The 27,551-nt window shown below is 38.8% G+C and overlaps 2 protein-coding genes across 5 annotated transcripts in view; one reads left to right on the forward strand and one right to left on the reverse strand.

Annotated features, from left to right (window-relative positions):
• THOC1 (THO complex 1) overlaps positions 1–951 on the forward strand; it is a 48,864-nt gene extending 47,913 nt beyond the window's left edge. Inside the window, exon 20 of one of the 2 annotated variants that reach the window (XM_021096158.1) lies at positions 455–951. In XM_021096158.1, coding sequence (XP_020951817.1) covers positions 455–750 — 296 coding nt within the window. In that variant the 3' untranslated portion in view covers positions 751–951. The remainder of the gene's footprint in view (positions 1–454) is intronic. The other variant, XM_021096157.1, reaches the window with a different exon arrangement.
• The window catches only part of USP14 (ubiquitin specific peptidase 14), a 51,797-nt gene continuing 24,992 nt past the window's right edge, over positions 747–27,551 (reverse strand). Inside the window, exons 6-16 of one of the 3 annotated variants that reach the window (XM_021096159.1) lie at positions 26,962–27,020; positions 23,840–23,970; positions 21,873–21,953; positions 21,416–21,501; positions 20,331–20,445; positions 17,225–17,290; positions 16,979–17,071; positions 13,333–13,461; positions 5,414–5,474; positions 4,938–5,045; positions 747–3,900 (exon numbers count right to left, since the gene is read on the reverse strand). In XM_021096159.1, coding sequence (XP_020951818.1) covers positions 3,752–3,900; positions 4,938–5,045; positions 5,414–5,474; positions 13,333–13,461; positions 16,979–17,071; positions 17,225–17,290; positions 20,331–20,445; positions 21,416–21,501; positions 21,873–21,953; positions 23,840–23,970; positions 26,962–27,020 — 1,078 coding nt within the window. In that variant the 3' untranslated portion in view covers positions 747–3,751. The remainder of the gene's footprint in view (positions 3,901–4,937; positions 5,046–5,413; positions 5,475–13,332; positions 13,462–16,978; positions 17,072–17,224; positions 17,291–20,330; positions 20,446–21,415; positions 21,502–21,872; positions 21,954–23,839; positions 23,971–26,961; positions 27,021–27,551) is intronic. The other 2 variants (XM_021096161.1, XM_021096162.1) reach the window with 2 other exon arrangements.

Below are 27,551 nucleotides of genomic sequence, written 5' to 3' on the forward strand. Positions count from 1 at the left end.
AAAGATTGGGGTTCTTGGTTGAGAGGTACGTTATTTAATTTTGATCTACTTCTCAACTTCTACCATTTATCTCAGCTCTGTTTCTTATAGTGAGGAATCTAGAACATTGCCTGATAATAACGTTTAAAATAAGACATCTTATACAATAAAATTTGGAAGTATTGGAAAGGAAAGTACTTAAATTTGAAGGCAACTCATACCTCTTAATTCTTGGGTATTAGATTGGGGCAGCTGGTTTCAGAAGATGCCTTCATAATTATAATAGAGGCAATGATTCCTCAATGATCATGATAAGAATAGTAATTCAACATGTGGAAAATGCAAAAGAACCGTCTTTTAAAATAAAGCTAATAAAAGATGATTAATATCTCAGCTTCCCCATGTTCCATTATATACTTTGAATCTTACACGTCCTCATACTTTGTTCATAATCTGCATTTCATGTGTTTTCTAGGTCCTGATGTTCGACGAGACAAACCTGTAACAGGGGACCAAATAGAAGTATTTGCTAACAAATTGGGTGAACAATGGAAGATTCTGGCTCCCTACCTGGAAATGAAAGACTCAGAAATTAGACAGATTGAGTGTGACAGCGAAGACATGAAGATGCGAGCTAAGCAGCTCCTAGTGGCCTGGCAGGATCAGGAGGGCGTGCACGCAACACCTGAGAACCTCATCAGTGCACTCAACAAGTCCGGATTAAGTGACCTTGCAGAAAGTCTAACTAATGACAATGAGACAAATAGTTAGCTTCTTTTTTTTATTATTAAAACTGTGATAAGATTTTGTTACCAAGCAGCATTTGATAAGAGGTCCACTGGTTTTGGTAAACAATAAACATTTTTATAACAGTTGTTGTACAGTGGCTGGTGCTCCAAAAACAACAGAATGCATACTGGCTCTTGATGACTGACCTCAGGGTTGGGGGGAAAGGGAGGGAAGTTGGGGAAATGGCCAAAATAAAGTGACCTCAAGGTCACATAATATTTTTGTCAAACACATTTTTAATGAAGTCAGTAAGCAATATTTAGGGGCATGGCGTTTCCTAAGATACACTATGCCAAATTAGTTTCCCACATGCTATTAGTAATTAGAAAATTTAACTTGTTGTCTTGAAAATCCCACAAAGCAGAGGCTCAACAAACAATGGTCCATTTGCCACCTATTTTTATAAGTAAAATTTTAACGGCACACAGCCATGTTGATTCTTTTAAGTACTTACTATCTGTGGCTCCCTTCATGCTACAACAGCAAAGTTAAGTAGCTGCAGCAAAGACTGATGGCCTGCAAAGGTTAAAAAAGATTTACTATCTAGCCCACTGCAGAGAATACTGGCCAACCCCCAGCTTTAAAACATACAGGGCAAAGTCTAAAACCTAGTTCTTTAGCCTTTCAGAATTCATTTTAACCTCTCAAGTCGTTAAAACAGGGTTACATACCTCAGGGATTTTTATGGAAGTTCAAATGAGATACATGTGAAAGTGTCCTCCAGCAAAACAGCAAAGCATTATGTAGTATAATGGCTGAAGACAGTATCATCTACCTTTCCCATTCCACTTAAGTTAACCTTGGGTCTCTAGGAGGTCCTTGTTTTGAATGCTAAAAGGAGGGCTACAAGAGTCTATCTGTTACACTGTGAATGTTCTCACTTGGGCTTCACTTCACTAGCTAGTCCAACAGTCATCCAGCCCCAGTATCAAAAAGGGCCTTGGTGCTGGTGGCACAGCATAAAAGGTGCACTCAGGAATCAAGATGTTTTCTTATTCTCCCGTTTTCAAAGATCTTACATTCAAGGCTGAATTCTAAAACAGCCTTAAGAGTTTAAAATGACTAATATTAAGTCCAATTTCTTATACTTTAAGAAATCTTTGGAATAATGCTTTTTTTGGATCAAATAAAATCAAGTTTTTTATAGTGACAGTTAAGGAATTACAATTTTAAAATGCTAATTCCATGTAAAGCTTATATACTTTGTTCTAAACCTATCTGATCTAATAGCTACAGCATCCTCCAAATCAGAAAATTTGAATTCTAACTGCTAAATTTATATCCTCAGAATTGTTCACACCAACTAACACCGTGAATAAAAAGATTTTGCAAATTTATAAGCATCATACCAGTATATAAAAGAATCACCACAATTCTTAGGGTCTCATCATCCCTATTCCATTCTGCACCCCCTCCAGGGCAGGAGTACTGACTGCCAATTATTAAAGCTCAGCTGAAAAATAGGGTTACATACCTCAGGGATTTTTATGAAGTTCAAATGAGATATATGTGAAAGTGTCCTCCAAACAGCAAAGCGTTATGTTGTAACTTACTACAAATAAGTTTCCCTGAAATGTTTATTTTATCCCCTAGTGTTCTCAGATTATAGCACATCATTCAAACTTGAGAGAAAATGGCCATTATTCTCTAGGAAGCTGTTATCAGTGCTGTTATCCATTAGCAGAGCATTTTAAAACAGCATAAGCAGAGATAGGAGATTTTATGATAATCCCCAAAACTTTATTATAAATACCTAACCCAAGATCAGACATGTTAGCTAATATTCTATCCTTTCTCTAGCAATCAGTCAAGCTCCTAAAAGAAAAGCAAATTAAATGTATTAAAATATAAGAAACCTACCATCTATTGATATTCCACCATCACTTTAAAGATCATTAGTATTAAAGTTTGAGATAAACATGAATTTGGAAGGTGACAGGGAATAGAAACAAATGCCCAGCTGAGCCAAGAAACACATCTGATAACATGGTTGCATTCAGTACCCAAAGAACTCCAAAACTTTGTTATTTCAACAGAAATATAATGCTAGCAGGCAAAGAAGATGGTATTTTTAAATGAATGCCTAAGGGCAGAGTTAAACTAGCCTTCTGCAGAAAACTGTAGTGGTATTAAATGTATCTGAACTTCAGCCAAGCTCCAACACTCAACAGACAAAATACTTAAGGTCAAAAGCTATTAGTCCCTCTTTTTTTTTTTTTTTTTTTTTTTTTATTATTAAATATCCTCATTTTCTAAAAATAAGCAACCGGAGCTTGTCAACATTTTTTAAGGTTGATTACTACAAAACCATTGCAAAGTTAAATGTACAAACCATAGTACATCAGAGACACAGTAATAAATGTATAATCAAATGTCTATTATTGATCACAATTTATTTTAAAGTCATGAAAAGCCAGCAACAGTCAGGCTGGACAAATACTTGATTGTACCCATGTCTCCATGGGTTGGGGACAGCAGCACTGAGTTACACAACGAGATCAACACTTACTTCCTTTCCACCTTCCTGGCCACATTTTTGTTAGATAAGGCAAAGGATGGGCAGCTACTCAATCACTGGTGGTCTGAACCATGCAAGAACAACAAACAATAGGGTTAATAGGTGTGCAATAAACATCTGATTGTTGACTTTTGGGCTGAAAAAGGCAGAGAATTTATCACAGAAGGTAACAGCTGAAAGGCATTTCAACTCAAGGATTTTTAAAAGTTAATCCAAGAAATAAGCTTTTTAAAAATGTCTTCCTGCCACCTTTATCCAGGGCAGCACAGTCCAAAGGCAATTTTCTCTTTTCTGTAATTTTTTAGGTTGATACACAGAGTGGTCTGCTTCTACCCTCTTTTGTTCTACATGAGGGGAAACACATAAAACCACCTAAATATCTTTCTCTAAAGCTCTGGGTTATAGAAATGATCAACAAATAACATTTATTTCACACCTAAGCATAAATAGCTAGAATGAAGATTACTATTCACTTTCCTCTTCCATTATTTCAACTCTGCGAGGGCCATACAGTAGAACATAAGCTATATGCCAGTCTCCACCACCAGAAAGCCGCAAGATATCCTCTGGTGTCACGATGCTGACCTTATCATCATCAAACTTAATCCATTCATCTAAAGAGCAAAAGAGAAAAATGAAATTAAATCTCATAGAATCTTTTCAGAGTTCCATTTCAAAAAAGGTACTGAGTAATTTTGTGTACGGTAGTATTCCATCTGACATACCAACAGTTCTCAAAGTGTGGTCCAGGGACCACAGGTTCAAGATCTTTTGGGGGGTTCCATGAAGGTTACAGCTACTTTCATAAATTACTAAAGCATAATTTGCCTCTTCCCCCGTCATTCTCTGAAGTATGCTTTGGAATTCTCCAAAGGTTACGTGATGTTGATAAAGCAGGAGACTGAGTTACAGAAACAGAAGAGTACAACTGTTTCTTACTAAGCCTGACAAAACCGACTTACGAAAATGTAAATATCATTTCTTGCTTTTTTTGGTTTGTTTTAAAAAATGTAATTTATGTTACTATGTAATAACTTCATTACTGTCAGTTTTATTAACTAATTTATGAACTAATTTATTCTCAGTTTTAATTTAGTAAATATTGAGAACTCCTCAAAAATAAAAGCTCTTGTGGGAATCCTGAGTATAAAAGAGTTTCTGAGACCAAAAAGTTTGAGAACAAATGTGCTATAAAATTTAATCTAAACTATCAAAACAGTATGTAACAGGAGTTCTCTTGTGGCACAGCAGGTTAAGAATCTGGCGTTGTCACTTTAACAAGCTAGCTTGGGTCATTGCTGTGGCAGAGGATCAATCCCTGGCCTGAAACTTCTACATAAAAGTATGCAACAATTTTAAAAAAATGGAATCCAGGAGTTCCCGTTGTGGCACAGTGGTTAGCGAATCCGACTAGGAACCATGAGGTTGCGGGTTCGGTCCCTGCCCTTGCTCAGTGGGTTAATGATCCAGCGTTGCCATGAGCTGTGGTGTGGGTCGCAGATGCAGCTCAGATCCTGCGTTGCTGTGGCTCTGGCGTAGGCCAGTGGCTACAGCTCTGATTCGACCCCTAGCCTGAGAACCTCCATATGCCATGGGAGCGTCCTAGAAATGGCAAAAAAGACTAAATAAATAAATAAAATGGAATCCTTACCTTGTTTCCTTTTCACCCACGATACATAATGGCCTGAAGAGCTAGACCTTCCCTGATGTGTTAGCACTGCTTGTAAGTCATAGTATCCACAATTATTGGAGCCAATGTCTAAAGAAAGATATAAATCCAATCATATTAGTTACGAAGAGGATGTGCTTTCTCAAGTTAGGTAACAAGCAACAACTCAAGTTTAGCCTAGAGAAGTACTACTCTATTAAAATCCAGGAAGATACTACTCTCCAATTAAAGCTTCATGAAAGATGTTTTAAGCATGTTATCATCCATAGAACATATATTCACTAAAATGTGGTTTTTACTATGTGATATTAAAGTAAATTATACTTCAAGAAACCCAATTTTCTTTCAACCACAGCGTCTTTAAAAAAAGAAAAACTGTAGCAAGAGAGTAATTTTATCTTAAAAAAAAAAAACCTTAACACACAGTAAAACTCTATTGAAATGAAGATTTCACTTACCATCAGCAAAAGAAAAGGGTTCATACTTAACTTCTTTTTGGGGACTACTCTTTTTGTCACTCTGAAGAGAAAGAAAATTTAAATTATGATACTGGAAATAAAATTTGTATCCTCAGCGAGTATACAGTCCCACATATATTTACTCTCTACAGGCAAAAGAAAAAATGTTGTCTGCCTTATAAATTATTAAACTGATACAACTACAGTTAACATAAAACTAAACCCGTTTCTACTCTTCAACAATATACAATCTCATATGTATAAGTAACAAATCCTCTGATTACTGGGCCAACTTCAAACCACTAAAGCTAAAGCACATCAATGAATACAGATAAACACTGCTCTAGGGCAGAAAAGGAAAACCCAATTCTGCAACTTTTCGACAGCACTATCAAACCATATAGGTAAAAGAGTTCCCATCATGGCGTAGTGGAAATGAATCCGACTAGGAACCATGAGGTTGTGGGTTCGATCCCTGGCCTCCTCACTCAGTAGGTTAAGGATCCCGTGTTGCCATAAGCTATGGTGTAGGCTGCAGACTCGGATCTGGTGTGGCTGTGGCTATGGCTGTGGCGTAAGTCAGCACCTGTAGCTCTGATGAGACCCCTAACCTGGGAACCTCCATATGCCAAGAGTGCAGCCCTAAAAAAAAGAAAGAAAAAAAAAAAGCTATATAGGTAAAGACAAAACAAAAAAAGATGCCTCAAAGAAGAGATGTCAAATTACTGCAAATAATATTAAATAAATCTAAGCCATGGCTACATGCCACTTCAGGCCAAATGAAATTAAATATTTCATTCAGCAAATATTTACCTATACTAAAACAGGCATGATTTACAACTTTCTTTTTTTTGCTTTTATGGCCACACCCATAGCATATGGAAGTTCCCAGGCTAGGGACTGAATAGGAGCTGCAGCTGCCAGCCAATGCCACAGCCAGAGCAACATGGGATCTGGGCAGCGTCTGCAACCTATACCACAGCTCACAGCCAGATCCTTAACCCACTGAGCAAGGCCAGGGATCGAACCTGAATCCTCATGGACACTAGTCAGATTCGTTTCCACTGCACAACAACAGGAACTCCATGATTACAACTTTTGATAAGGGTCTTTAGTGGGACTTCTCTCACCTCAACCATTTCTGTGTCTAATACAAAACAAAAGAATTATCTGGACAGATGGGCATAAAGTTCTGAAAACTATAATGGCAAACTGCTTAAAAGACAGCTAAGGTGATAAGCCAAAGGATCAGCAACAAAAGAAAGGCAATTAGGTTAACCATTCCTTTACATATTTACAACACCTAGAGCAACCACCAAAAAAAGCTACAAAGAAATACATTTAAAAACATTTTATGTAAATCAGGAGTTCCCAATGTGGTCAGCACAAACAAGGCCGACTAGTATCCGTGAGAATATGGTGAACGTTCAATCCCTCCTCCCTCAGTGGGTTAGGGATCCAGCATTGCCACAAGCTGTGGCTGTGGCATAGGCCACCAACTATAGCTCCAACCCCTAGTCTGGGAACTTCCATATGCCACAAATGCAGCCAAAAAAAAAGAAGTTAGGAGAGGATTAGAAACTATGACCCAACCATGTGCTGTCAATAAGAAACTACATTCAAATATGATATGGACAAATTTAAAGTAAAAGAATGGAAAAAGATATATCATGCAAACATTAACAAAAAGAAAGCAATGGCAATATTAATGGATAAGGCAGACCTCAGAGCAAAGAAAATAATCACAAGAGAGGGACACTGCATAAAGATAAGAGTCACTCGACAAGACATAGCAATCCTAAATGTGTACACACCAAATAACAGTCATAAAACATGAAAAGCAAAAGCTAAAAGAACTGAATAGAGAAACATACAAATCCACAATTTTAGTTAAGATTTCACCACTTTTCTCTCAACAATTGATAGAACAACTAGACAGAAAAACAGCAAGGTTACAGGAAAATACATCATCAACCAACTAGATCTAATCAACATCACAGAACACTACACTAAACAACAGCAGATTATACACTCTTTTCAAGTGCCCATGAAACATACACCAAGATAGATCGCATCCTGAGTCATAAAGTAAATCTCAACAAATTTAAAGGAATTTAAATCCTGAGTGTGTTTTCTTCTCACCACAATGGAATTAAACTAGACTCACTAACAAAAAGATAATGGGAAAATTTCCAAATGGAAACTAAACAAGACACTTCTAAATAATCCAGGGTCAAAGAGAAGGCTCCAAAGGGAAATTTTTTAAAAATACAAGAACATAGGAGTTACCATCATGGCACAGTGGTTAACAAATCCGACTAGGAACCATGAGGTTGCGGGTTCGATCCCTGGCCTTAGTGGGTCAAGGATCTGGCATTGCCGTGAGCTGTGGCGTAGGTCACAGATGCGGCTCGGGTCCCATGTTGCTGTGGCGTAGGCGTAGGCGGTGGCTACGACTCCAATTCAACCCCTAGCCTGGGAACCTCCATATGCCGCGCGAGCGGCTCAAGAAACGGCAAAAAGACAAAAAAAAAAATAATAATAATACAAGAACTTAATGAAAATGGAAATGTGATATAACAATTTGTCAGACACAATTTGAAAGAACTGCTGAGAGGGAAATAACAGCACTAAATGAATACATTAGAAAACAGGTAAAAGCTCGAAATAAGAAATCCACAGGTTAAGGACCTAGAAAAAGGAGGAGGAAAATGAAACCAAAACAAGCAGAAGAAAGGAAATAAGGGTAGAAATCAATAGAACTGGATGCAGAAAAATGGAGAAAGATCAATGAAACAAAAGGTCAGTTCTTTGAAAAGAGTAATACAATTGGCAATCCTCCAATAAGACTGACAAACTGGAAAGAAGACACAAATGACCAGTATCAGGAATGAAACAGGGGATAGATATCATTAGGCACCCTGCAGACATCAAAAGAATAATGATACTAGGAACAACTCTGCACACATAAAATTGACAGGCTAGACAAAATTGATCAATTCCACAAAACCACAAACTACCAAAACAAATCCATTTATGAAATAAATGATTTGAATAGCCCGTAACTATAAAGTTGAATTTTCAATTTAAAAACACCTGATAAAGAACTCTCCAAACCAAACCAGACATCTGATTAGACAATTCTACCAAATGTTTGAAAAAAGAATTAACACAAAATTCCACACAATCTCTTTCAAAAAAAAGTAAGGGGGTGGGGGGAAGAACAGCTAATAAACTACTTTCACAATGTAGAGGATACCAGATAAATTGAATCAATGAATGCAAAAATGAAACTGAAAAAACTATGCTATTTATAAAAACATCAAAAGGCATAAAATGCTTACAAATTTAACCCAAGAAATATACACTGAAAACTAGAAGACGTTGAAAAAAAATTAAGACTTACGTAAATCAAAAGACCTCAAGTCCACAGATTGTGAAACTATTAAATGGCAATACTCCCTAAGTTGATCTACAGATTCAATACAATCGCCACCAAAATTCCAACTACTGGAGTTCCCATCGTGGTTCAGTGGAAACTAATCAGACTAGCATCCATGTGAGCAGAGGTTCAATCCCTGGCCTCACTCAGTGGGTTAAGGATCCAGCATTGCCATGAGCTGTGTGGTATAGGTCACAGACATGGCTTTGATCTGGCATTGCTGTGGCTGTGGTGTAGGCCAGCAGCTATAGCTCCGATTGGACCTCTAGCCTGGGAATCTCCATATGCCTCAAGTGAGGCCCTAAAAAGACAAAAAAAAACCAAAAAGAGTCAAAACAATCTCTTTTTTTTTTTTTCTTTTTTTGGTCATTTTTTAGGGTCACACCCTCAGCATATGGAAGTTCCCAGGCCAGGGGTTGAATCGTAGCTACAGCTACCAGCCTACATCACAGCCACAACTTGGATCCAAACCACATCTGCAACCTACACCATAGTTCACGCCAAGACCAGATCTTTAACCCATTAAGCGAGGCCAAGGATCAAACCCATGTCCTCCTGGATACTAGTCAGGTTTGTCACTGCTGAGCAACAATGGGAACGCTGAGTCAAAACAATCTTGAAGAACAAAATCGGAAGGACTGTACTTTGCTACAAACACTACAAAGCTACAGCAATTAAGACTTCAGTACTGGCCTTAAGGACAGACATATATATCAAGAGAATAAAACCGAAAGTCCAGAAATATACTCAAGTCTACAGTCAACTGATTCTCAACAAGGGTGCCAAGACCATTTAATGGGCAGAGAACAGTCTTTTTAATAATTAGTGCTGGTACAACCAAGACGCTGCTCAGATCCCGAGTTGCTGTGGCTCTGGCGTAGGCCGGCGGCTACAGCTCCGATTAGACCCCTAGCCTGGGAACCTCCATATGCCGAGGGAGCGGCCCAAAGAAATAGCAAAAAAAGCCAAAAAAAAAAATGTGGATATTTAAAAAAAAAAAAAAAAAAGTAAAATAGGAGTTCCCGTCGTGGCGCAGTGGTTAGCGAATCCGACTAGGAACCATGAGGTTGCGGGTTCGGTCCCTGCCCTTGCTCAGTGGGTTGACCATCCGGCGTTGCCCTGAGCTGGTGGCTCCGATTAGACCCCTAGCCTGGGAATCTCCATATGCTGCGGGAGCGGCCCAAGAAATAGCAAAAAGCAAAAAAAAAAAAAAAAAAAAAAATAGTGCTGGTACAACCAGATACTACTCACATGCAATAGACTTAATTTGGACCTATACATCATCCAACATACAAAATCTAACCCAGAATGGATCAAAGATCTAATTGGAAGAACTGAAACTATAAAAACCTAATGAGAAAATATAAACTTTCATGGCCTACTGGCAATGGTTTCTTAGATATAACACTAAAAGCAAGAGAAACCAAAGAAAAAACCAGACTGGATTATAACAAAATTAAATTTTTTTCCACTATAAAAAGACCCTGTTAATAAGATTAAAAGACAAAGCTACAAGCTAGGAGAAAATATTTGGAAACGATAAATCTGACAAAAGACTAGTATTTATAAAGACTTGTCAAAACTCAAGAGTAAGGGAGTTTCCATTGTGGTTCAGTGGGTTAAGAAGCTGACTAATATCCATGAGGACGTGGGTTCAATCCCTGGCCTCACTCAGCGGGTTAACGATCTGGTGTTGCCACAAAATGTGGCATAGGTCATAGACTGTAGATGCAGCTTGGATCCGATATTGCTGTGGCTATGCCATAGGCCTCAGGTGCAGCTCCAATTTGACCTCTGGCCCGAGAACTTCTATGTGCTGCAGGTACAGCTGTAAAAAGAAAGAAAAAAAAAAATTTCAAGAGTTAAAAAAAAAAACAAACAGCAAAATGAGAAACTGCGTAGAAAACAAGAGACATTTCACCAAAAAGGACACAGAAACAGCAAATAAAAACATGAAGACATGTTCAACACCATTAGCCATCAGACCACAGTGCAAACCTACACATATGGCTAAAATAAAAAACTGTGGCACTACCAAATTCTAGCAAAAACCCAAAGAAAATGGATCAGCAATACATTGCTGATGAGAATTTAAAATAGTACAGCCACTATGGAAAACATGAGTTCCTTAAAAAACTGAACATAGGAGTTCCTGTCGTGGCTCAGCAGTAATGAACTCAACTAGTATCCAGGAGGACACAGGTTCTATCCCTGGCCTTGCTCAGTGGGTTAAGGATCCAGGGTGCCATGGATAGGGTGTAGGTCACAGACATGGCTTAGATCTGGCACTGCTATGGCAAAGGATGGCAGCTGTGGCTCCAATTTGAACTCTAGCCTGGGAACTTCCATACGCCTCAAGTTCAGCCAATAAAAAAAAAGAAGACAAAAAAAAAAAAAAAACCCGAAATATGCAACTACCATGCAATCTAGCAACTACACTCTTAAGCATTTATTCCAGACAAATGAAAATTTATATTTACAAACACAAATGTTTACAGAGAAGCTTTATTCAAAATAGATAAAACTGTAAACTATCCAGCTGTCCTTCCATGGGTAAATGGTTAAGCAAAACAGTGGAATATCCATACTACAGAATACCATTTTAATACTAATAAAGAATGAAGTACTGCTGTAAGTACTGTTATAACTGCCAGAGAATTATGCTGAGTAAGAAAATCAACCCCCAGGAGTTCCCGTTGTAGCTCAACAGAAACAAATCCAACTAGTAACCATGAGGTTTCGGGTTCAATCCCTGGCCTCTCTCAGTGGGTTAAGGATCTGTTGTTGCTGTGAGCTGTAGTGTAGGTCGAAGATGAGGCTTGGATCTGATACTGCTGCTGTGGCTGTGGTGTATTCCGGTGGCTATAGCTCTGATTCAACCCCTAGCCTGAGAACCTCCATATGCCTCGGATGCAGTCCTAAAAAGCAAAAAAAAGAAAAAAGAAAATCAATCCCTAAAAGCTACAAACTATGTGATTTCACTTACGTAACTTTTTGGAAATGACACAGAAATGGAGACATGTTAGTGGTTGCTAGGAATTTTTGAAGGAGCAGGGCAAAAGGAAAGTGAATTTGACTACAAAGAAGTACTATAAGGGATCTTTGTGGTGAGGAAATACATTGCATCTAGCTACCAGTGTCAATATCCTGGCTGTGATATCATAGCTTTGCAAAATGTTACCGCTAGGAGAAACTGGGTAAAAGGTACTTGGGAACTCTTTGTATTGTTTCTTTTTTTTTTTTTTAAGGCCGCACCCATGGCATATGGAGGTTCCTAGGCTGGGGTTGAATTGATGCTACAGCTGCAGGCCTTGCTCCACAGCCAGAACTCCACCAGATCCGAGCTGCATCTGCGACCCACACTACAACTCATGGCAACGCTATGGATCCTTAACACACTGAGTGAGGCCAGAGATCAAACCCACAACCTCATGGTTCCTAGTCAGGTTCATTTCTGTTGCACCACAAAGGGGACTCCTGTATTATTTCTTACAACTGCATGTGATTTTACAATTACCTCAAAATAAAGTTTAAATTTTTAAAAATTGCTCTTAACACCACATACATACAATAACCTGCAGAAGAATTTAATTTTAAAATCTGATATATATTATCACACTAGAAATATTTCTAGTCACCAGGAAGTATCTTTTTCCTTTTGAAGAAAAAAAATCCAACATATAATTCAGCTGTCCCTTCTCTGAATTTAAACTATACAGTTTACTAAAGTTGCTATGATTATAATTTTAACAGTGACAGGCATACCAGCAGCACTTATTAAAAGATACAACTTAAACTGTCCCAATTAGAACATAAATGAGCCAATATTCTGTAATGCCAATTCCTTTTTAAAAAATGGAGATAATGCTGTGACTTACAAGGAAAATAATAAAATATGCTGAATTTTACAAGGCAAGATTTTATGTAAAGTGCTGTGAGATAAATATGAAAAGAACATAAGCTGCAGATTTTAAGGGAAAAGAAAATATTAAGTTTTTTCTACCATAAAGGACTCATTTCACACAGCTAGAATTCTTTTTCTTATGCTAATATACACCTACAACTTTAAGGGCTTGCACCAATATATGAAGGATTGTATATATGCCAAATACAGGTTCATCCATTTTTACTAATAGCTTAACAATATAAAGTGAATGTGGAATACAAATTAAAGATTAACATATTAAAAGGAGTTCCTGTCGTGGCTCAGCTGAAACAACCCGACTAATACCCATGAGGATGCAGGTTCTATCCGTGGCCCTGCTCAGTGGGTTAAGGATCCATCATTGCCATGAGCTGTGGTGTAGGTCACAGATGTGGCTCAGAGCCCATGTTACCGTGGCTGTGGTGTTGGCAGAGGCTACACCTCCAATTCAACCCCTAGGCTGGGAAATTTCACATGCTGCAGGTGCAGCCCTAAAAAGAAAATCAATCAATCAATATTAGTAAGATTAGAAAATGAGCAATAAGAACCTACTGCCTTTGGCTGCTGATTTACTTTTTTATCTTCTAGATCCTTGAATTTTGATCGAAAAGAAACCATTTTCTCTTGAAGTTCTGGTGTACACAGTTCATACACATCCAACATAAGAGGAAATTTAACATCCTATATGCAAACCAAAAAGAAAAAGTGTAAAGAGACTTATAAAGGTAGTTATTTAAAATATTTATCCATGAGTTCCACTGTAGCACAGTGGTTCTTTTGCTTCATGTTCAAAAAATTTCTCTGATAAACTTCAGACAATACCACTGAACTGGTTTAAAATCCTAGTGGAAAAGCTGATGCCTTCATAAAGCAGGTAACAAAAAGGAATAGTTACTGAGTGAACTAGTAAACAAGGCTATACTGCTTATGGGTTTATTTTGCCTGGGACATTAACTGGTTTTGATCTGTGCTTTCCAGACATGGGAAGCCCTTCCCCTCAAGGTACTTATGAGTTACAGCAATTGGGCAAATTACACCTCTGTGGATAAAACTGAAATATTTCTCTTTCTCTCTGCCTGGTCCCTCCAGAAAGTGGAGACTCTTGGGTTCCGAACAGGCTTATCAGATGAACAGGCCAAACTGCCTCCTGTCATGTGCAGGAATCTTGGTATTTTGGGGACTTCTAGAAAGAGAAACCACCTAGGCAGAATCTGATGGCAGGCCCTTGGCATGGTTTTCCTGGCCTTGAGATGTCTTTCAGGAATTTAGTCTGAGACTTCTAAGGAATTACACCAGAGTCGATGTGGAGGAACCTATGTGATCAATGGACCAGACTTATTTGAAAATAACTTAGATTTGATTTGGCTGTGTTCAATGGAGATGAGAATAGAGAAAAAGATTGTTTCAATAGATATGAAATTCTACTGTTATTTGAAGTCTTGATCTATGAAAGTTATTGTGTTAGCCATAGTTTGCACTGATGCTCAGAAGGAAAAGAAAATTATCTAGTGGAATTATCACAGAGTAACTACACGTGACATATTACTAGTTGCTTTAGGTGTGCTGTTAAAAGCACATATACAATACTTGTGTGACAACTGGGTATAAATAATAAAATGTATGATCTACAAAGCATTTCCTCATTAACATACCTCTGAGCTTATTCATGGTATGTGACCAGTTTTCCCTCAAAGTGGATTAACTAGACAAATATAAAGGAGGCCCAGCACCAAGGGACAAACAGCTAAATCACCCCAGCATCAAGAAACAGATGTTTTCATCATCAGTGCTTTTTACCAAAGGACTTACAACTGAAAGGGGAAATGATGGCAAAAATCTGCATGTACTGAGGTATGAGGAAGTCATTCTGGCTTATACATGGCTTAACTTACACTTTACAGACCAAAGTGACCTGTTTTGTGGCCTTTCAGACATGTACTATACACCTGCTTTGGCCACTGTGGATTCCTACACATTCCTATGTTGCTGAGAACTTGAGTTTTCTGAGCTATGTCAGATGCCACTAGCCATTCTCAAAGCAATGTCTGCTGGCAACTGGTAGCTGCAACCTTGTGGTTTTAGTTAAATTTTAACTATTAAAATTTCTAAGCAAATGAAGTTGCTTTAGATCAGATATGAGCAGAAAAAAGGAGAGAGAGAGGTAATGGCCAAAAGCTCCTGTTATGTATGGTAATATAGTATCAGGAGTTCTCGTTATGGCTCAGCAGAAACGAACCCGACTAGTATCCATGAGGATGCAAGTTTGATCCCTAGCCTTACTCAGTGGGTTAACGATCCAGCATTGCCATTAGCTGCAGTGTAGGTTCCAGACACAGCTCGGATCTGGCATTGCTGCAGGTGTGGCTGTGGCCAGCAGCTGCAGCTCTGATTCAACCCCTAGCCTGGGAACTGGGAACTTCCATATGTGGCCCTAAAAAAGTAAAAAAAAAAAAAAAAAAAAAAAGGAGGTTAAAACCTACTTGGGTGGAAACAGATGGCGGGCTACACTGGGTCTCCCCAAAGTGCCAGTTCCAGACTGGGTTTTGAGCTTATTCCTGAATTCCTCAGAGAAAGAGATCTATTTTGTGTATTAAAGTTCCTGCTGTCATTCTTATTTTTTAACTAGATCTGCTGCACCAAAATGGTAGATCGAGGGATTGAGATCTTAATCATACAGGACTTGGAACTCAGAAATATTTCTAATTCAGTGTCCATTCCCCAAAATGAGGCAGAACTATGCCCCATTTCAGCAAGAAGTAGCTAAATGATCACTGACTCATTCCCTAAGACTGGGCGAAAGATAAAACAGAGGTGGGGACTTCAAACCAAGTCTCCCTAAAACCAAGTTCTTCTGCCAAGTTTATGATTAATAGCTCTCTCCAAAACAATGATTCCTTTTCTTGTCCAATACCTATTCTCCTCAAAACTGACGAATAACAGAGAAAAGAGGGGGAATGAAACCGAGCAGGACCCTGTGGGACTCCTGGGCACAAGCCTTTCTGTGTCCCCCATTTCTTGTTTTTAGGGAGTAAGTTTCAGCCTCCATGACCTTCTCTGAGTTCTAAAGGGCAGGTTCAAACAGTTGCTAATCGGGGTAGGGGGAATGCAGAGCCAAGGGAGAAACAGTCAAGAAACAATAGTGCATAGGGTTTGTATGTATACATAAGTGTAACTAGGTGTATATGTATATATATGTATAACTGGGTCATTTTACTGTATAGCAGAAATTGAGAGAACATTATAAAGCAACTGTAATTAAAACAAACTATATAAAAAAAAAGAAACAATAATGCAGCCTTTGGGTAGGGTCCTGGTTCCTCTTCAAGGAATATACATAACAGAATCTCTGAGTTCTTCTGCAAAACTAAAACCCCCAACAAATGAAAACCAGAGAGGAGCACCACCATAACCAGTCCTGGGGCCACTAAACACCAACTCTGAAGAATGAAATCTTGCATCTACCCTGATCCTTATCTGTGGCCCCATTTTCTACTCACAAACTGTGAAACCACTTCCCAATCTCTCCCAAGGAGGGCACAGTCTTTAGGGCATTAGCCTGCTGTGGCCTCCTTTCCCTGGCAGAGCAATTAAGCTATTTTTTTCTCCTTCACCCAAAACTCTGTCTCCTTGTTTCTATCTGGAATTGGTGGACAGAGGCCAAGTTTCGGCAACAAGTTCAACAAAACAGATAAATCACAAGGCTGGCTCTGACATCGAGAGATTACAATTTATTTAAGTCTTTGGGCGCCAGTAATGTAACTCACCTCTAAAAAAAAAGAACTGCCTAGAGAGAGTGTGTAATACTGCCCCTTACCTCACTCCCATCCTTAAACCTACTGGACCAGTATCTCTGGAATTGAGGATCTGGTCTAGGGCAGTATTTCTAGGGAAAGGAGGACATCCATTAGAATTATCTAAGAATCTTTTGAAAAGTATAAGACCTCAGGCCCCACTTAACCAATGCTTGGTGGGGGCTGAGGAGCAGGCATGTGTATGATTTAAAATAAAAAGGACAATGGATAATTTCAATACACATTCTTGGTTAAGAACCACTTGCCTAACGTTGATAGTTTCCCTGTTCACAGTATTCTGAAGTGAGTTTATCCCTCAAAGAATAAAGAAACCTACTGAAAGCTGGGAATTACCTTCAAAGAATTATAATATTTTATTATAGTACAGTAATATTTATTATACTAACCTTAAGAACTTTAGCATTTACAGACTCCTTCTCTTTATAAAAAAATCGAACCATCTGAATAGTCAAGTAAGCAGGTAGCCGGCTAATCTTGGACTGAAGAGAAAATGGAAAGAAATCTTATTATATACAAATACCACAAAAGTTTTTAATCCCTTGGTTTGGTAAAAATAAAGACTGCGTAACATTAATTAACTGGAAAAAGTTCAACTAACTGGAATTTGATTTCAAAAGGAATGCAAAACTCACAGATTTGATGTACAAAGCATTTCTTTGCAATGTTGGAGACTGTTTGGTAATTTCTTCCTGAAGTCGCTAAAAAAGAACATAACAGAAGTCCAAACATTAAACAACTTTCTTCTGCAACACAGTATTACACCTTAAAGTCTCTTAAAAACCAGTACTACTTAGTCCCTCACGGCGCAGCGGAAATGAATCTGACTAGGAACCATGAGGTTGCAGGTTTAATGCTTGGCCTCGCTGAGTACATTAAGGATCCAGCATTGCCATGAGGTGTGGTATAGGTCGCAGATGTGGCTTGGATCTGGCATTGCTGTGGCTCCAATTCGACCCCTAGCCTGGAAACCTCCATGTGCCATGGGTGCAGCCCTAAAAAAAAAAAAAAAAACTAGTACTACTTAATTGACAATGTACAGCATGTCAATGGATTTATACCCCTGAGAAATAATTTGCATGAAGACAACACGGCAAGGCTTTTAGATATAGTTCACTTTTTTAAAGCCATCACATAATTTTTAACGGTTTGAACTCCTCAGAAGGTAAATAATACTTGAAGTCTTTTAATTATGATCCAAATGCTCAGACTGTAAGAGTGTTACATCATCAGAAAGCCTTTTTTGGCATTCCTCTACTTACGGATCATCAGAATAGTCATATTTGAGGAAAATTAAGAGAATGTATGTAGACATCCCTTGTTCTTTATGTTTTATGTAACAAAGGCTTCCGGAACAAATCATTACTGTCAAATTTGAGCAAAGTCGTAACACAAAACGTCTATTACTCTAAAACTTGGGAAAGCCTTTAGCCACTGTATTAAACTAGTATATTATCAGGTCTCCCTTTCCACTCCTTCCCGCCTGCCTAACAGTGAGCAACAGTTACCCCTTCTGGGCATCATCTATAAATGGTGACAACAGCACTTATGTCATGGTGCTGTTGTTAGAATTACATGAGTTGGTACATGTAAAAAACTTGGAGAACAGTTTGGCATATATCTTATGTTCAATAAGCATACCCCACTTGTGTAAAAAATTGTTTCACGTCTGATTTTTTTAAATTACTAACCACATTACAACAGGAATCACCATGTAGTAGTTTTTTTAACATTTAACCAAGTTTATGCAGCAACAAAGAGGAAAAACAGGAGCCAAATTACTCAAGAATAAAACAAATGATGGTATGCATCTAATAAAATTACTAAGACAATAAATATAACATCTAATAAATACATATTTTTCAAGAAAGCCTATCTGGTACAATGTTACTCATCAGGCAAACTATCTAAATTACCACCAATCCATGATAACCTAGAAGTTCCAAGCATATGAAGTTCCCATCGTGGCTCAGCAGTTAACGAACCCGACTAGGATCCATGAGGATATGGGTTCGATCCCTGGCCTCGTTCAATGGGTTAAGGATCAGGCACCGCCGTGAGCTGTGGTGTAAGTCGCAGATGCAGCTTGGATCCCAAGTTGCTGTGGCTGTGGCGTCGGCCAACAGCTACAGTTCCAACTAGATCCCTAGCCTGGGAACCTCCATATGCCATGAGTGCAGCCCTAAAAGACAAAAAAAAAAAAAAAAAAAGACCAGAAGTTCCAAGTATATTTAGTTCTCCTGGAACTTGATAAAATCATGAAGATAATATCATCCTTGAGAGCCCAAGCCAAAACATCCCATCCCACATTCTCTAACACCGATATATGTTTTAATGCCCTGAAACACGCATCATAATTTGTTACAGAACTCTTGGTTGGTAGTTAGCAAGTATCTGGATGCTTTTAAATTGAACTTCTCTTAGAAGTCATTACACCTCACCACAACTCTCCCCTCAGTATCAGAGGGCAAAGAACAGACCTATCTTTGTTTTTTACCAATGCATTTACCTATGCTATCCCTAACCAATCTTTTCCCGAACTGTACAAGGAAGCTCCCTATAAACAAATTATCTTGTTTATCAATGTAATTCCTGCCCCAATTCACTGTCTATCCTTCAAAAGATGATCATATTCCCCCAAACTGTATCCAATAAATATCAGGCAAGCAAAACTGTTCTATTTTACCAAGCTGCTCATTAGAGTGGATTCTTCACTATGGCACTGGGGAAAGAGAACTAAATGAATATTGAAAGAAGCAAGTTTTAGATCTGGCTCTGCCACAAACCAATTACGTCATTCAAATTCTAAGGACTCAAATGCAATACTAGTCCAATGGCAGAATGACGTACATACTACAATCCCAGTTTATACCTCACAATTATTAATATAGCCTCATTATAATACTCTCAGAGGCTTCTGTCAAACCTCTGGCCACATTTTTGCAAAGTAATCAATACACAACCTTGTTTTATGTGTGCTTCTGCTATTTAATGGCACCCTAATATACACTACTGATTAATTAACACGAACTCACAGCCAAGTAGCCTGTCACTCATCCTTGAATGAAGCTTATCTAACAAATGATATTTTATCCTTAAGGCACATCACAGCCTTCTTGCAATTTCAACACGAGACAGTACTTTTGCACTAAGCCTAAAGGCCATTTTAAACAGCAAGATCATCAAAAAAAGGCACAATGGAGTTCCCATCGTGGTGCAGTGGTTAACGAATCCGACTAGGAACCATGAGGTTGCGGGTTCAGTCCCTGCCCTTGCTCAGTGGGTTAACAATCCGGCGTTGCCGTGAGCTGTGGTGTAGGTTGCAGACGCGGCTCGGATCCCACGTTGCTGTGGCTCTGGTGTAGGCCAGTGGCTACAGCTCCGATTCGACCCCTAGCCTGGGAACCTCCATATGCCAAGGGAGCGGCCCAAAGAAATAGCAAAAAGACAAAAAAAAAAAAAAAAAAAATGCAAGAAATGTGGAACTACAATTACTGTGAAAAAAACACTTGTTCATAGCATGAGCACTGAAACAAAAAGCCAGAGCTTCACCTTTTTGAATCTCAGGTGGGACAGGGTGAGTCAGCTGTCTCAAAATTTTGGCCACTCTGAGCATGTGTACAAATAACCATGAAAGCAATGGGAGCATTTGATGTTGGAATTAAAAATAAATTTTAGCAAGTAGGTACATATATAAATCAGAATCCACGAACAATGTGAATTAACTATAATTTTCCTTACCAATTTAAGTCCTGTAAAAAGATACTTGACTTCCTGATTGATAAAACAGCTAAGCTGAAGCTGATTTTCCTTTCCTTTAGTGACTTCTTCTTCTTCAGATTCTGTACATTTCATGCTTTGCAAAAGGAGATAAGAAATTTGCCAACAGACAATCGACTTGTTATAGAAGCTTGAATAAATTATCCTAATGCTATTAAAATTAATAGAATCATTCACTGGTATTTAAACTATTTCGGGGAGTTCCCGTTGTGTTTCAACGGGTTCAGAGTCCAACCAACATCCATGAGGACGAGGATTTGATCCCTAGCCTCGTTCAGTGGGTAAAGGATCCAGTGTTGCCGCAAACTGAGGTATAGGTAGCAAACAGTCCAGATCTGGTGTTGCTGTGGCTTTGGTGTAGGCCAGCTGCTGCAACTCCAATTCGATCCCTAGCCCAGGAACTTCCACGTGCTGCAGATGTGGCCCTAAAAAGAAAGAAAATAAATAAATAAATAAAACATTTGTCTCCCAGTAGAGATTCATTTCAACATACTTAATAATGCTCATTCACGGGAGTTCCTGTTGTGGCTCAACAGTAATGAACCCAACTGGTATCCGTGAGGATGTGGGTTTGATCCCTGGCCCTGCTCAGTGGCTTAAGGATTTGGTGCTGCCGTGAGCTGTGGTGTAGGTCACAGACAAGGCTCCGATCCCCCACTGCTATGGCTGTGATACAAGCTGGCAGCTGCAGCTCTGATTTGACCCCTAGCCTGGAACTTCCATATGCTGTAGGTGTGGCCCTAAAAAAAAATTTAAAAAAAAAAAAAATTCTCTGAGGCAAATTAATGAGATGCTCTACTAAGAACATCTTAGAAAAAAATAAAAGATGTCCTTAAAGAGTACATTTACCCAAACTTCAAGATCGCTCCAATGGGTTTTTTTTTCCAAATTGCTAATTTCCTCGTTATTTTTTAGGCTTAAAAACTTCTGAAGACTTTTCCTTCATATCCCACCTACCACTCCAAACAGTCAACAATGCTATTTATACCAACTGACTTCTAATAAGTTATGAGACAGTCTATACGAATCTTGGCTCATAAGGATACGTGGTTTCAAACTCAACTCCGAAGAACTGATCGATTAAACTTTTCTTTTTAGAAGGCGTCACTGCTGATGCAGATGAAGAATCTGTCTGCAAAAATTAAGATGAAATAAAAATTCAAATTTTACTTTACACAGATATTAATGTACATTTCCTGTTACACAATCCAGTTTAGTTATATATATTTAAGCATTTTAAAATGTAATCCCTTCCTCCATTCAAAAAATATTAACAAAAAACTAGAGATGCTCAATAATCTCAACTGATCCAGTTTAGTAAATAAATAAATTAAATTCAAGCATCAAATACAAGCTTTCAAATTCCAACTAAAGATTCAGCATCTAATGTATTCAAGTACATGTCTATCTATTAAGATGAATTTATTTTAAGTCTTACAGTGAGAGTGAGATGGAGAATCAAAGTCTAATGAAAATCTATAATTGCAAATACATTTCAACTACCTCTTTAACAGTATCATCCTCTATGGCTTCCAATTTCTGTTGCAATACTCGCATCATTTGTATCCAACATTCGTTAGCATCCTGTAATTTTAAAAAGTGACACAGTAAGTAATCTTGGCTGTTACAGTGTTTGGTCTATGAAATCTTTCCAAAATAATTACTGTTTCCATAGAGAAAAGGAAGAAATTTTTTTTTTTTAATTTAAAAACATTAAGCCGAATTAGGAGTTCCCATCATGGCTCAGTGGTTAACAAATCTGACTAGCATCTATGAGGTCTTGCTCAGTGGGTTAAGGATCTGGCATTGCTGTGAACTGTGAGGTCGCAGATGCAGCTCACACCCTGTGTTGCTGTGGCTGTGACATAGGCCACAGCTCCGATTTGAGCTGTAGCCTGGGAACCTCCATGCGCAACAGGTGCAGTCCTAAAAAGCAAAATATATATATATATAAAGCCTAATTAAATACTACATGATCTTCAAAACATAGTTTTGAATGAAAGAATAGTTTATTCATTCATTCAAGAGATATTTAGTATATTATTCTAAACACTATTCTAGACAATTAGGAATGCATAGCAATCAACAAACTATAAAAGTCCTGGTGGGGGATATAAATAAACAGAATATAACATAAATTCAAGAGAGAGTTATGAGGGAAAAAAAGCAATATGGGAGCAGAAAGTGATTAGGGGAAGGGAAGTGTGCTATTCCAATAGGACTGTCAAGGAAAGCCTCTCCATGATGCCTCGATATTTGAGCCAGGAAATCTGAACAAGGTGAGGAAGCAAGCCATGCCACCTATTTGAGAGACAAAGGAACAAGAGGAAAGATCCTACAGAGAGTCTACTTAGAAGGTTTAAAAAAAAAAAAAAAAGCAAGAGTGGAGTTCCTGTCATGGTGCAGTGGGAAACAAATCCAACTAGGAACCATGAGGATGTGGGTTCGATCCCTGGCCTCACTCAGTGGGTTAAGGATCCAGTGTTGCCATGAGCTGTAGTGTAGATTGAAGACATGGCTTAAATCTGGCGTTGCTGTGGCTGTGGTGTAGGCTGGTGGCTACAACTGGGATTGGACCCCTAGCCTGGGAACTTCCATATGCCTCGGGGGTGGCCCTAAAAAGCAAAAACAAAACAAATAGCAAGAAAGTCAGTGTATCTGGAGTGAACTGAGCAAGGGGAAGAGCAGCACACGATGAGCTCAGAGAGGCAGCCAGGTGCTAGACTGTTTAGGACTAAGACAGAAAATCACTAGGAGGTATCGAACAAAGGACCAACATTACCTTTACATTCTTTTTTTCTTTTTTTTGTCTTTTTAGGGCCACACCCTCAGCATGTGGAGGTTCCCAGGCTAGGGGTCCAATCAGAGCTGTAGCCACCAGCCTACCCTACAGCCAGAGCAAGGCCAGATCTAAGGCTTGTCTTCGACCTACACCATAGCTCACGGCAATGCCGGAATCTTAACCCACTGAGCGAGGCCAGGGATCAAACCTGCAACTTCATGGTTCCTAGTCAGATTTGTTTCTGCTGCACCATGACAGGAACTCCTATCTTTACATTCTTAAAAGGATTCTGGGGAGTTCTCCTGTGGCACAGCAGGTTAAGGATCCAGCATTGCCACTGCAGTAGCTCTGGTAACTGCCGTCTCAAGTTATATCCCTAGCCGAGGAACTTCCACTTGTTGCAAGTGTGGCTTCCCCACCTCCACACTCTCCCCCAACCCCCCAAAAAAGGGGGATTCTGGGAGCTTTGTGGAGAAACACCACAGAGGGCAGCAGAGAGATGATCAGTTAACAGACTACTGCAGCACTCCCAGCAAGAGATAACTGTGGTGTGAACTAGAAAGGACTGATATTTGTATTTCCAAATATATCCCAATAAGTATATTGGGATATTCCCTATCCTGGGAAGTACAGGAAACCCAAGTTTTACATTTACAAAATGAAAACCATGGGACTTTGTCCTGATTACCTGTTGAAGATACTGTCCTTGTTCGCCCTTTTCTGCAAACTGTGGAAAAGCCATGTGCAAAAACTGCAGTAGGATAATAGGTGGAATACTAGAAGAAGTTTTATCCATGGAATCAAACAAATCTCTAAGGGCTTAAAAAGAAAGCAAATATTGCCTTAGTAAAGCAGTGACATATTTAATACATGCTACTGTAAATTAATTCTCAGTTAAAACAAAAAAACTGCTTATTACCTATTTTAAGTATATCTATTCCTTTTGCAATTGTTGGATTCCCAATAAGGAAAAAAATTGTTTTTAAATCTTAAAGAACTCCCCAGAAGACATCATAATGCAATCACTAGCTATAAACAAAGTCTGGGCCCTCCCTATGTCTCTCTCCTTGACAGCCTTTGTTTTCCAAAAAAAAAAAACAGGGTATATTCATTCAGTACTGAGAACACATAAGCTCTGTCTAGGACTCAAACAGGCAGAATGTTACAGTGCTGCCATTATCAGGACATCAGGTCACCACTGCCAATACTCCTCCCTTTAAACCAATACTTGGTTCTCAGATACTGAACTTAGGAATACCGAAATCTGGAGGATATTTAAATAAATGTTTAAAGCTTTAAATATATTTATTGATTCTAATGAACAATAAGCTAAAAACCAAAACTAACTTGCCTTCTTCAAAGTCTTTCCTCTACTTATTCTCTCTTACCGTCATAAATCCCATGGTCATGGACTCAGCCCTGTTCTTGAATACTTTTCCTCTACTGACTTCCTAGCTATTACACCTCGCCCTTACCTAATGTACTGCAAAACTCTAATCGAGCTTATCTTGTATTGTTTTGTTAACTAAAATGTGAAATGTTTTCATTAGTATACAGACTGCAGCACAGTAAACACTACATACAGCACCTCAGCAAAAAGTACTCTGTGAAGAAAACCACTACATACAATGTTTAAAAAATATTTTAGGGAGTTCCCGTCGTGGCACAGTGGTTAACGAATCCGACTAGGAACCATGAAGTTGCGGGTTCGATCCCTGGCCTTGCTCAGTGGGTTGGGGATCCGGCGTTGCCGTGAGCTGTGGTGTAGGTCAAAGATGCAGCTCAGATCCTGCGTTGCTGTGGCTCTGGCGTAGGCCGGTGGCTACAGCTCCAATTCGACCCCTAGCCTGGGAATCTCCATATGCCGCAGGAACAGCCCCAGAAAAGGCAAAAAGACAAAAAAAAATATATATATACACATATATATTTTTGGAGGGAGGGCTGAAATAAGGCATCACTACCAAGCTAATTATTTTTAAAATGAAAAAGCCTAAATTGTAGTAATACTTTAAAGTATACATTACTCAAAAAAGAGGAGAAACGTCCAGATGATTTATATTTAATACATACCATGAACAGAGCATCTCAAATATTTCATTTGTTTGAAAGAAAAAGGTCAAAAGACACTCTACATTAAGTGACTAAGGAGACATGGCAAAACAACTAAATGTGGGGTTCCCGTCTTGACTCAGCAGTAATGACTCTGACTAGTATCCATGAGGAAATGGGTTCAATCCCTGGCCTTCTTCAGTGGGTTAACGGCCTGGTGTTGCCATGAGCTGTGGTATAGGTCGGAGACGTGGCTCAGATTCCGTGTCACTGTGGGTATGGCAGAGGCCAGCAGCTGTAGCTCTCAACCCTTAGCTTGGGACTTCCATATCCCAAGTGGGTAAGGCCCTAAAGGAGCCCTTGCTAAAAAAAAAAAAAAAAACTAAATGCCTGATCCTAAACTGGCTCCTGAAGCAAAAAAGTAAAACAACTTTACAATGGGCAATACTGGGCTAATTAGCAAAATTTAATAGTCTTTATTTTAGAATACTATGGTGTTAAACTCCAAGATTTTGAAAAATAACTGTTATGTGGTTATGAATGTCCTTATTCTTAGGAAATTTATACTGAAGTATTTAGGAACAAAAGACATGATGTCTGCTACCTACTCTCAAATGGCTCAGAAAAAAAGAACATGCATTATAGAGAATGATGAACCAGGTAAGACAAGAAGTAACTCGTGAATTACTGTAACTTTTCTGTGAATTTAAATTTATTTCAAAATACAAAAGTTTAGTAGCAGTTCCCATCATGGCTCAGCAGGAACCAATCTATGAGGACACAGGTAGATTCAATCCCTGGCCTCACTCAGTGGATTAACCATCCAGCGTTGCCATGACCTGTGGTGTAGGTCAGACGAGGCTTGGTTCTGGCGTTGCTGTGGCTATGGTATAGGCCAGTGGCTACAGCGCCGATTTGACCCCTAGCATGGGAACCTCCATATGCTGCAGCTCTAAAATTAAAAATAAAAATGTGGAAATCATCCAAATGTCAATCAGTGATGAAAGGATATAGGAAATATAATATATCCAATACAAAAGAATCTTATCCAGCAATAAAAAGGAATGAAGTACTGACACATGTTACAGTGTGGCTAAGCCAAAGCACTCAAAGTGAAAGAAGCCAGTCAAAAAAGACAACATACTGTACAAGTCTATTGATATCAAAAGCCCAAAATAGGCAAATCTATAGACTAACAGATTAATGTTTGCACAGGGCTGGGAATGGTGAGGGGAAATGGAGTGACTGCTGAATGTTACAGGGTTTATTTTCCAGTGCTGAAAATACTCTAAAATTGATTGTGGTGATGATCACAAAACTCTGTGAGTACACTAAAAAATAATGAGCTATATAATTTAAATGGGTGAATTGTATGGCATGTGAATTCTCTCAACAAAGCTTTTACCCTCTTCCCCCACCCTCCAGAAAAGGCATGGATGTTGAAAACCCTATCAACCCAGCCCCAATGAATTAAAAGAGTACTTTTATTTGTAAAACTGTACAAAATAGGGCAGCAGAAGCAGAATACACTGCTTCATGTACTGAAGAAATGAGTTACTTCTATCCTTCCTATTTCTCCTCATATCAATACCCACTAATCCAAAAATTGTTTTTCAAAATGACAGATATCTAATAAAGTAAGTCCCAAGTTGTTTAATGTAAGTACTCCAGTGTTAACGAGGTGAAACAAATTGTGAGTGAAAAAAACATTCACTGAATACCACACTCCCTCTTGAAGAATGGTATATTTAAGATACTGACCTGCAGTAATATACTGTGCTGAAGCCATCTCCCCTGAAGCTCTTAAGGCACCTGCATACCTAGGAATATTAAGGCAGAATTAAAATGATTCAATTCATTCTGAAACTCAAATGGGAACAATCTAAGTTAAAAGGACTTATTATGACACCCTCAACTGCAAGTTTCTCCAAGTTGTTCCTACCATTTTTTCTTCTTCTCTTCTGGTCTTCTTCCTTTAAGAATTATATGAGAAAAAAGGAGTGCTAAGAAAACAACAGAATTTAGATGAATGAAGTCTACTTTAAATTCTTTCCCCTGGTCTAACTCACCTAAAACATTTTCTGAAAACAGTATAAAACAAATAAAGGGAGCTCCCGTAGTGGCGCAATGGTTAATGAATCCGACTAGGAACCATGAGGTTGCGGTTTGATCCCTAGCCTTGCTCAGTGGGTGAAGGATCCAGCGTTGCCGTGAGCTGTGATGTGGGTCACAGACGCGGCTCGGATCCCGAGTTGTGTGGCTCTGGCGTAGGCCAGTGGCTACAGCTCCGATTAGACCCCTAGCCTGGGACCTCCATATGCTGCAGGAAGCGGCCCTAGAAAAGGCAAAAA

This window comes from Sus scrofa, chromosome 6 (genome assembly GCF_000003025.6).
Source record: "Sus scrofa isolate TJ Tabasco breed Duroc chromosome 6, Sscrofa11.1, whole genome shotgun sequence".
Lineage (NCBI taxonomy): Eukaryota > Metazoa > Chordata > Mammalia > Artiodactyla > Suidae > Sus > Sus scrofa.